Genomic DNA, 11,727 nt, shown 5'->3' on the forward strand with positions numbered 1-11,727 from the left:
CAAGTCTAGTTTGTTTATTTGTTTGTGTGTCTGTGTGTCTGTGTGTGTGTGTGTGTGTGTGTGTGTAACCGCAAAGTCTTGGATCTGTGAAGGCTTTTCATTTGGATTTCTGCTGACCAGAAAATAAATGCAGAATTGTGTAGATGTAGATCAAACTCTCTCACCTCGTCTCCTCTCCATCTGTCAATCAAACAAGCCAGCGTGAACTGATATGCCTCCCATACAGATAACCCCTTGCTACGGATACATTGCTTCTTTGTCTGCTGTTGTACTGTTTTCACACTTTAAAACCTATCTTGCGCGTGTGTGTGTGTGTGTGTGTTAGTGTGATCCCTGCAGTCTGGTCACATCTGCTGCCGTTTTCTGGATTGTACTCGAGATAATGGCCCGCAGTCTTAGCAGTAAAACTGCACCTAATGCCTGCCCAATCAGATCACCTGATCTCTACTGGCAAATCGGATCACTGGAATCTTGCTGCCCAACAGTTTGGTTCTGGAAGTAAAAATCCAATTCATTTTCTTCATAGGGGAACTGATTTTGAATTATAACTTATGAACCTTTAAAGACAGACATAAGTAGTTAGTATAGGGGTGCATATGTCAATTTGATTGATGAGGGGACATGGCCGGAAGTAGTTGACAGATGTTTATGTTTGATAACAATAGCTGGATGTGTCTGACCGGATGTGTGTTTGTGGTTACAGTATGTGTGTTTGACCTCTGGTTGGACCATTGTTTGACGTTTGGTTGGTGGTTACATTTACATTTACATTTACGCATTTGGCAGACGCTTTTATCCAAAGCGACTTACAGTGCCTTATTACAGGGACAATCCCCCTGGAGCAACCTGGAGTTAAGTGCCTTGCTCAAGGACACAATGGTGGTGGCTGTGGGGATTGAACCAACAACCTTTTGCTTACCAGTTCAGTCCACTACGCCACCACCACTCCTCCTGGTTGGTGGTTGACAGATGTTTTACCTGATAAAAGTTTTGACCATTTTGTCAAGCGTATGATTTAAATGGTGTCCTTTTCCTGAATGTGGATAAGTCAGCACATTCAGAATATTCAAAATATTCTGAAGGTTGATGACCATGGCTGTTTCTCCGGTGCGAGTGCAAGTGGAATTACCTGAAAGGTTGAATTTGGCTTCGAAGCGCAAGAATGGGTCGAGTCTACCCACGTGGAACATTGTGAAGCGTGAGTTTCTCATATCTGGTAATTATTTTGCCAGATTCGAGTTTAATAAAATGACACGTACTGTCAAGATCTACACTAGGAAAGTTGATGATGACTCGGTCGACAATCCGTCTTTGTTTTTTTATGGAAAAAGATTGGTGTTATTTCTATACTTCTGGAAGAGTGTGATATCCGCCCGAGACACACCTCTGTCCGTTATCGTATGAAATGGCGTAATCCCAAATGTACGATTCAGAGTCATCGGTGATTTTATGAACAAGTTGCTGGACGATCATGTCTTCATAGGCACTTCGGGGGTTAATACAGAAGATTCTGATGATGACTCATGTTTCTTAGGAGACAGTGACACTGATTTCTGCAATACAGACTCTGAAGACACAGATGATGAAAACTACGATTGTGTTCTTGACACGTCGGTCTCAGTGTCTGAGCCTGTGTTTGTCAGGTTGCATGAGGTGTTTGAAACTGTGTTTTCAACTGGTGCGATGCAACAGTGCTGAATGAGATTTTTCCAGTAATAGACCAAATGTTTTCAAAAAAGTAAAATGTAAGAAAAAGAGTTGTATGTGTTTAAGTGTGATCAAGTCAAGTGGCTTTATTGTCCTTTCAACCATTTACAGCTGGTACAGTACACAGTGAAATGAAACAACGTTCCTCCAGGTCCATGGTGCTACATAAAAACAACACAGAACTATGTATCACTTTTTGTCCCTTTCTTGTTTAGTTCTGTGTTGTAATTCTTTTCCTTCAAATGTTTTCAAAAGTAAAATATAGTCTATTATTGGAAAAATCTCATTCAGCACCGGTCACAATGAACTGCTCTGTGGAAATAAAGTGAACTGAATTCAAAGCACCTCCTGAGCTGAGATGTCTAAGGTCAGCAGCACTCATAGAAGATACTGTTCTTGCAAAAAAAAAAAATTCAGAAGACAGAAACAAAGAAAGAGTGAGAACCTTTCACATGCGCGTGTTCCACGAGACTGCACGCCTCCGTATCAGCGCATCATACATCCGCATAGACGGCTTTTCTGTCATCTGTTCTTAATAATATAATAAAGTGTTTCTTCAAGCGCATTTCTTCTGTGTCTCTACGGGCAAATTATTTGTAATATTAATTTGATAATAATAGCCTAATAAATAATAATAATTAATACATGTGAAAACGAGCCAAATATCATCTTAACATCATCAGAGGCATCATCTATTGGTGATCACTCTGATTATCGTCGATCCCCGAGATCATCGTCTGTCGGCACAACCCTAATGTGCATTTCTCTCTATAAATGAACAAAATGTTCAGACAGTCTCCTTGCTGGTTTTTCCGACACATTCAGCATCATAACTGCTTTTGCCGGTGTCGCTGTGGCTCGCTTCGTGCGTACGCTTGTATAATGTATATTTTAAAGGCTCATTATTACGGTTTAGTATTTCTCTGTAATGTAGAACAGTATTAGCAATGTTACTTATAACATTCTTTCTCAGCCCTGGAACTCAAACCATTTTCTGATGCCCCCCCCCCCCCCAAAAAATATATATACTTAAGTAATTAAATGAATATCATAAAGTCAATTAATGGCTTAAATTAACGCCTATTAGTCGACTAGGAAAATCTTTGGTCGGGGGCAGCCCTACATCTTTTTTTATTTTAGTATCAACTTGGTACCAAAGTACCGGTACTTTTGACAACACTAGCACCCCTATACTAACTACTGACCTACCGTGAGCTCTGAGGTTGTTAATTGATGGTATCTGCTTTTGTTGAAGTCATTATTCTGAGTTATTTAAACTTTTTTTTTTTTTATCGTTTAAAAGCAGAAATCCTGGTGAAGAACTACACTACCCATGATGCTGAGTCGACTCGTCAAATGTTTCTCATTCCTCTGCTTTGATCTGTATTTGACATATCAAGTATTAAGTCAAGATACAGCTTATTTGTACCAAAGAACAGGTCATGCAGGATGAAGTGAACTTTTAAAAAATAAAGGGAAAGTTTCTATTATGTTGCGCTATACTTTTGAGGGCCACATTTTTGGTGTTTTTTTGTGTCTTGCAGATGATGGGCAAGACAGATGGTGATAACTATACGCTGGATGACATGTTCGTGTCGAGCGCGGCCCAGAGAGAGCGGTCAGGCCGGGATGAAGAGAGGCAGAGGAACAAAGCCGTGCATGAGACGCGGCGGTTAGCCGGGCAGATGGAGAAATGCCGACACTGCTTTGACAGCCCCGAACTACCCAAACATCTCATCGTCGCAGTAGGAGCCAAGGCACGTATATTACTGTTTCTTATCTACTTATGAACACTAATTGTTACATCAGGTTGAAGAGATAAGCTTTACCTGTTAAGTAGACACTGAACCAATGTTTGTTGATGTTTGTACTGCAAAAGAGTTCGACTTCCAAATCTTCCTGTCAAAATCACTATTCGGTTTTTCTACACAAACTTTAAAAGTCTTCAACCCGATCCAAGCACGATGAGGCGAATTTTTCTAGTTTAGAGGGAATTAGGGGCTGTTCACTCGTGTTTTTGCATGCGTCAGCACTGTTTTTCAATTGTTTGAGCACTGCATTTTTTAGACACCGTGTCAAGTTAAAAAGAACTTACATATTTATAAATTCATCTCGAGACACCTGCGTTCTGTTTCACCATTCGTTGTGCTGCATCTAGCATTTTTAGTGCATGTGTCACAAAGACTTTTAGGTTTTAAAGAGGACATATTGCGACTGTGACACATGATTCCAGATTGTTTTTCACTGTGCAAGTTCAGTCCTTGATAAACGTAAGTCAGTATTTTTTCTCTTGTGCTCTGGTGTGTAGACGATAATTCAAAATTAAATGCCGAAGCATTTAGAAATCAAAATGAATGTGCTAATAAACCACGGCAGTGTAACTCCACATGACAATAGCATTCGGTGCCTCAAGCAAATGTCAATCTACCCGGGCAGAGCACATATCAGGTTTGACACTTACGTTAAATTATGTTGCTTTGACAGTTTGATTAGTTTTGTTTGACATAAATGCGATTGGATTTATCATTTGACGATCCATTGCAATAAACGTTCTTTATTCCTGAGACCTGACTCCAGACAAATATCCGAATAACCGTTTGTGACCCCTCGGGGTTCACTGAATATTAATGCCCTAATGCCGACACTGGAAGCTACCCTACTAACTACCTAGCTTGCTACATTCTAGGCAGCATCGTATCTGAAGTGTAACCTCATAAGGGATAATAATTGACTCAGTTAATTTAAACAGAGCTTGATGTTAGCATGTAGCTAAGCTAACAATGTGATACTCTAAGTATAAAATTATATAGCACAGATAAATATTGGGTAAAATGTTCCATTTTTATTTAGAATAAACTGTTTTATTGATATTTTCAGATATTCGAATTCAAATTTTTAAATCAAAATAATTACATGATATGTTTAGTAATTGAATTAATCACAATTAATCGCATATATCAATATTTGCTGGGAAAGGCCCCTAAATAGAGATAATTTAATATATAGTCATCAAAATAATTAAACGTAATATTTATGAAAAAATATATGATAAAAATTTCAGATTAGATTTTTCAGATTTTTATCGTTTTTATGTTGCTTCTGCCCTATTTGTAGACACTTTTGGAGCATCTCACTTTAGTTGCTTCTAGTCTCTTAGCATCTTGCTCCATAAATGCCATTTTTTATTTATTTTTCCTTTTTTCCCCCAATTTGGAATGCCCAATTCCCAGTGCGCTCTAAGTCCTCATGGTGGTGTAGTGACTTGCCTCAATCTGGGTGGCGGAGGACGAATCTCAGTTGCCTCCGCATCTGAGACTGTCAATTCATGCATCTTATCACATGGCTTGTTGAGCGCGTTACCGCGGAGACGTAGTGCGTGTGGAGGCTTCACGCTATACTCCGCGGCATTTACGCACAACTCGCCACGCGCTCCACCGAGAGTGAACCACATTATAGTGACCACGAGGAGGTTACCCCATGTGACTCTACCCTCCCTAGCAACCGGGCCAGTTTGGTTGCTTAGGAGATCTGGCTGGAGTCACTCAGCACACCCTGGATTCGAACTCACGTCTCCAGGGGTGATAGTCAACGTCTTTACTCGCTGAGCTACCCAGGCCCCCATAAATGCCACTTTTAAAAAGAATTTCAAGACATATGGAATTTCCTTAAAGGTCAGGGGGCATGTTATTTTTTTAGTACTTAATTGCACCAAATTAAAGTGTTAAATTGACAGCCCTAGTAAGTATAAGCAAAATTTTCCTCATTTTGTTAACCATCTTAATTAGATTTTGCTCTGAGTCAGTCACTATACATTTTATAATTTATGACAAGTACATGCGAAGCTATCTTTCAATTTAACAAAATGAAAGTATCTTAGAAGGCAGCATAATCAAGGCTACATTTTTCATCCATCCCTATGATGCCTTAATGCTGCCTATGCAGGGAGATCACTAGGTTTTGGAACAGAGCCTAAGTCTGATACACACACACACACACACACACACACACACACTAATTTGCCTTAAATACCATTTTGGGTCATTTTTGCTTTAGCAAAACTTTCCAAAACACTGTATATGCAAACATCAGAGGCAAAAAACAAGACTAATCTCTCCGCCAGCCTGTCCATCTTTGATGTCACATGGTCGTCTGTATTAAGCGGATTTGTCCAGATGCTCGTTTTCACCATGTGCGCTTGGAATGACAGAAAACAGGCTGCGGAACAGGCTCTAGGTTTTAGTGAGCTGTCTGCATTAAAACGTAAGTTCACCCAAAAATGCTGTCATTATTTACTTACCCTCATGTTTTTCCAGACACGTATGACTTTTTCTCTTCCGCTGAGCACAGGAGATATTTTTAAACATTAAACTGGTTGTTTTCTTTCCATGGGATTTCACTGAGTGAGAACTGGAGCTTTCTAGCTTCAAAAAATTACTCAAAAGCACCATAACAGTATCATAATTGTGGTCCATATTACTGGTGTGTTATATTCCAAGTCTTATGAAGTCAGATAGCTTTGTATCAGAACAGACTGACATTTAAGTCGTTATTCACTGATAATCTTCCCCATCCATGAACATGCACAACAGTAAGCTGATAAACACCAGAAATCAGCTTGTTCAAAACAACAGCAACATAAGAAACCCACGTTTATGAGACTTTAAATCATGGGATTATTCTCTGCTTTTGCTGTCAAAGCGTAAACAGACACGCACACACTCGATAAACCAGCGAAGATGCCGGTAAACGAGGTAGTGGGCAAAAATCTACCAATGTGGATCGGTTTTTGCTTAAACTGATTACGACCGTACCCCAAAAAACTGTTTAAAGCCTTTATGTGACCACTGCCAGCTCAAGCATAATCGCTGTAGGATCGTGCATGTAAACGTGCTCATTGAGTTGAACAGATCAGACCGAATTAAGGTTTGTGAACCAAAGCAAACAATTCATTGAAAAGATCAGATTTGTGTTCACAAATCAGATGTTGTTACTTCAGAGCTCCTATGGACTCCTTTCACGACACTGTTTTTGTGTCCTTCAGAAATCGTCAGTGAAATCTTTGTAATTGCATAAAGAAAACAACCAGTAAATTCTTCAAAATTTCTCATTTTGTGTTCCTCGAAAATACGTGTCATATAGGTTTAGAACAACATGAGGGCAAATAAATGATGGGTGTTCTATCGCTTTCATGCCCAAGCTGAATGCTGTTCTCAGATGCGTGTGTTTTCTCTCTCGCAGGTGTACTTGTGTCTGCCGAACAGCGTGTCTCTGACCGAAGGTCACTGTCTGATTGTTCCTGTCCAACATCACACAGCGGCCACAGGCCTGGACGAGGACATATGGAGTGAAATACAGGTACACACACATCTGTCTCTGGAACTGTTTATTATTATTGTTTGCAAAGGCAAGCATCACTATTACTATTGCTCATATTGTTTATATATAATATTTAACCTCCTGAGACCCCTGCATGACTGCTGTGTGCATTTTCCGTTTCCTTTTTTGATTTGTTACTAGTAGCACCTAATAAACAAGCAAAACAATAATAATTCTAGAGCAAATAGTTTTCCTAAAAATTATGTCCACATGTATGCGGACAGCGAGACTATGTTGTGAAATTTTAAATAACACCATGCTATAGAAAGTCAGATTTTTCGTAAAATTGTTTGTTTCCAGGAGTGTTGATTATTCATGTTTCTGAGACGTTACAGACATTACATCAGAAATTAGCATAAATAATTCTGATTTAAAGTAATGTCCAGCATCATCCAATCACTGCCAACCATGTATCATTTTATTTTAGCATGATAAATTCTGAATCTATGTACTGATTATCATTGTCTCATGTCTGTCAAACATGTTGAGTGATCCAAACATCATCTGCAGCCTGAAACTGAACTTTTGATCAGATTTTAGGAGTGAATGCACTTGCATAGAAAGCTATAGGATGCTCCCTTGCTCCCTATTTAGTGAATGACTTGTCACAGACAGAGCTGTCTGTCTGGTCTCAGAAAGTTCGAAATGCACCTTATTTTCATCCTAACTCCATATAAAGTCTCAATGTGATAATGCACAGTGAATATAGGAATGCATGTACTAATGTTAATGAATAGAACTTTATTGCACAGTGATAACAAAATAAAATATAAAAAAATGTTTTATTAAAATGAAGCGAAATGCCCCACAGATGTGTTCATATTGAAAGTTATTCAAAATAACTAACATGTTTTTTCCACTTTTGAGAAAGTACAGTTCCAGTTTCCACATGGACATCATGTTTATCAGCACGCTGACGGGCGAAAAATGTACAGATTTTTTTAAAGCATCATATTAAACGAAACTAGAAACTCTACATTTAACAAAAACAAGTTTCAGTGAAACAACGTATAGACATTTCTTACCAGAGGCACTTTTGTTGGCGCTGCGTCTGTAGGAGCGTTTCAAGGAAATTGATGGCATGCTGTTGTGTCACATGACTCAGTGCAGCAGAAATTTAACCCTTAAATGATAGTCTAGAGTCTTGTGAACAGTATTCAGTCGGTTTTTATTTGTTTAAATTATACGTTGCGTATAGCGAAGTCAAAATACAGTCCACGCACGTGAACACAGGGTTGCACAAGGTTAATGAAGAACCTGACAAACAGACATATTTTGCGTTTGGCTCAAATACACACAGATTTCAACATTTCAGAATCAGTAACTCTATGCAACATTCTCACTTTCTCTTGTGTAGATGTTCCGTCGTGCTTTGGTCCAGATGTTTGAGTCTCAGGATCTGGACTGTGTGTTTTTAGAGACTCATATGAACCCAAAAAGACACCTGCACATGGTGTATGAGTGTGTGCCACTGCCCAAAGAGCTCGGAGACATGGCACCCATTTACTTTAAGGTAAACACAATAACACCTCATCAAGGTTATTATACATTTTGATATTTAATGTTCTTATTTATTTCTATTTTATTTTAAATGTGTCCTTTCAGTTTAGTTTTTATTAGTTTTCACTTGTGATTTTCAGGTTTAGGTTAGTTTTAATTTTATTAGTGTTTTCTAGCTTTAGTTTCAGAATATTTCATTTTTATTTTAGTATTTTAGGGCTGCCAAAGTTATTACCTTAACTGATATTTTAGTATGCTTAAAGTCATTGTTACTCATGTTGTTTTCTAGTGGCATTTGCATGTTTGATGAAGGCGAACTGTTGATGTTTAAAATTGTATTATAAACTGTATATCAGAAACTAAAGCTAAATTTGTGAGTGAAATTGCGGGTTCAATTCAAGTTAAGCTCAATCGACATAATTTGTGGCATAATGTTGATTACCACAAAAATAAATTTGGACCCGTCCCTCCTTTTCTTAAAAAAAAAAAAAAAAAGAAAAAATGGAGGTTACAGTGAGGCACTTACAATGGAAGTAAATGGGGCCAATTGTTTTGAGGGTTTAAAGGCAGAAATGTGAAGCTTGTAATTTTATAAAATCACTTGCATTAATATTTCTGTTTAAACTTGTGTATTATTTGAGCTGTATAGTTGTTTAAATCGTCGTTTATGCAGTGGACTACTAAATTACTGGGATTACAGGGTTTACACCATTACATCATCATGGCAACAAAGTTAGGAATTCGATTAGAAGAAACTTCACACAGAAAAGGTTAGTAAGTGATTTTATCAGACTAAAATCATGTTAACACACATTGTTTATGCCTTGTGGCTAAACTTTTGAAACCATGAGTATTTAAAGGTTTATGGATTGGCCTCATTCACTTCCATTGTAAGTGCCTCACTGTAACCTTGATTTGTGCTTTTTTAAAAAGAAAAGGAGGGATGAGTCGAAATTCATTTTTGTGGTAATCAATATTATGCCACAACTTGAATTGTTTGTCATTTGTAGTACACTCTATGTTTGTTAATATTGGACTCATGAAAAGGTATTTTAGTTTAGCTTCCATTTTTCCAATTATTTTCCAATTCCGATTTTTATTTCTGTTTCGTTAACTGATTTGTTTTAGTTTTCATTATTGTTAATAACACTGCCACAGACTTAAACCAACTTAAACACAGTCAGTTGCTCACAGCACCACTGAGGGTTTCAACATACATTTGTGTGAATGAAGATAAATAAAGATTAATAGATTGAAGATAATACTCCGTATTCTGTGTGGACATTCAGAAAGCCATAATGGAATCGGACGAGGAATGGGCCATGAATAAGAAGGTTGTGGATCTCTCATCTAAAGACATCAAACAAGCTGTGAGTCTTTCTGTTCCCATTCCTTTCTATTAAATTTATCTTATTTATCCGCTCTCTCTCAGTCTATACATTCTTCATGTCTGCAGGTGCCGCGAGGATTACCATATTTCTCAGTGGATTTCGGTTTGCAGGGTGGCTTTGCTCACGTCATTGAGAACGAACAGAAGTTTCCACATTATTTTGGCAAAGTGAGTCCCAGACCTGTTTAGTACCAAGACCGAACAGTTGGAGCCTGCAGTGTTCATGTGTTATAGATAATTTCTTAAAACATACAGTACTGTGCAACAGTTTTAGGCACTTGTGAAAAATGTTGCATAGTGAGGATGTCTTCAAAAATAATGACATAAATAGTTTTCATTTATCACTTAATGTCACACAAAATCCAGTAAATATAAAAAAGCTAAATCAATATTTGGTGTGACCACCTTTGCCTTTAAAACAGCCCCAATTCTCCTAGATACATCTGGACACAGTTTTTCGTGGTTGTTGGCAGATAGGATGTTCCAAGCTTCTTGGAGAATCATCACAGTTCTTCTATCTATTTCGGCTGTCTCAACTGCTTCTGTCTCTTTATGTAATCTCAGACTGGCACGATGTTCAGTGGGGGGCTTTGTGGGGGCCATGACATCTGTTGCAGGGCTCCCTGTTCTTCTATTCTAATCTTTTCTATTTGCAAAAGTAATGTTTGGGAGTCTAACATTTATATTTCCTATTGACACACTAAAGCTGAAGATATAAATAACCATCTTAAGACAAATGCTTTTGTGAAACATCTTATGTGCTTTTGCACAGTACTGTATATTTCTATAAAAATATAATAACGTGCACATTTGGAATCTGCTATCAAAGTTAATTGACTCGGATTGTCATGTCAGCACTGGCTCTGAGATTGGTTCTGTGTCCATTAGGAAATCCTGGGTGGAATGCTCGACTTGGAACCGAGACGATGGCGGAAACCAATACGTGAGAATTTTGACGATCAGCGTAAGAAGGTTCTGGCATTCGCTCAATGGTGGAAACCTTTTGATTGCTCTAAGACCGACAGCTAAACTCCTACGCTGATGCATTCTGAGTTCTGATTGGCTAATTTGGACTTGTTTCATGTGTACATATGGGAATAGAAAGCATGCCTCCACTATTTGAAGAAAAATATCTAGAAAAATAAGAAAATATTCTAAAAACATTTATCCTGGTCTGCTCAAAGCTACACGACTGTTAAGTGTTTTAGTCTTTTTGGAGATTTTTCTATTGAAGGTGTCTGTTCCTTAGAACAAACAATGTCGATTTTATTATTTTTATTAGAAGAACACAACAGTGTAGAAATGTTTTTTTGTTGTTGTTGGATATTAACAGTTGTCAGTTTGTGGTGTCCTCCCAAACAAATGAACATTTTTATAGACTTGTGTGTGTCTACTGTTGTCTGATTAAATCGACTAAAGTTCAGCGTCTAAGAAATAACTGTGTTTTACCTGTTTTTTTTTTTTTATCACAATGGCCATGTAAATCAAACTGAGTTGTTTTCCTGACCATTCTTACTCAAAATAAAATATAAAAAGTCTTCCTTCCAGTCACTCAACTGTTAATGCACTCTGGATTTTTGTTAAGCTGTTTCCATTTCCTCAATATCGATGATAAACTTTGAGTAATTTTCTATATTTAGCTTATGTACTACATTTAGACAATCAGGTGTGTGTTGTTAAAATGCAAGCAGTTCGGCAAAGTTGTACACACAACTAGCTAACTGAATCGCAGTCATGAAATCAGTTGGCTTGGA

At 37.9% G+C, this 11,727-nt stretch overlaps 1 protein-coding gene across 1 annotated transcript in view; it reads left to right on the top strand.

Moving 5' to 3' along the window:
- cwf19l2 (CWF19 like cell cycle control factor 2) overlaps positions 1-11,511 on the top strand; it is a 40,158-nt gene extending 28,647 nt beyond the window's left edge. The window contains exons 13-18 of the mRNA XM_051666240.1: positions 3,252-3,464; positions 6,946-7,062; positions 8,441-8,596; positions 9,873-9,953; positions 10,040-10,141; positions 10,862-11,511. Coding sequence (XP_051522200.1) covers positions 3,252-3,464; positions 6,946-7,062; positions 8,441-8,596; positions 9,873-9,953; positions 10,040-10,141; positions 10,862-11,002 — 810 coding nt within the window. The 3' untranslated portion in view covers positions 11,003-11,511. The remainder of the gene's footprint in view (positions 1-3,251; positions 3,465-6,945; positions 7,063-8,440; positions 8,597-9,872; positions 9,954-10,039; positions 10,142-10,861) is intronic.
- The last annotated feature ends 216 nt before the right edge of the window (positions 11,512-11,727 follow it).

This window comes from Myxocyprinus asiaticus, chromosome 31, assembly GCF_019703515.2.
Source record: "Myxocyprinus asiaticus isolate MX2 ecotype Aquarium Trade chromosome 31, UBuf_Myxa_2, whole genome shotgun sequence".
In the NCBI taxonomy this organism is placed as follows: Eukaryota; Metazoa; Chordata; class Actinopteri; order Cypriniformes; family Catostomidae; genus Myxocyprinus; species Myxocyprinus asiaticus.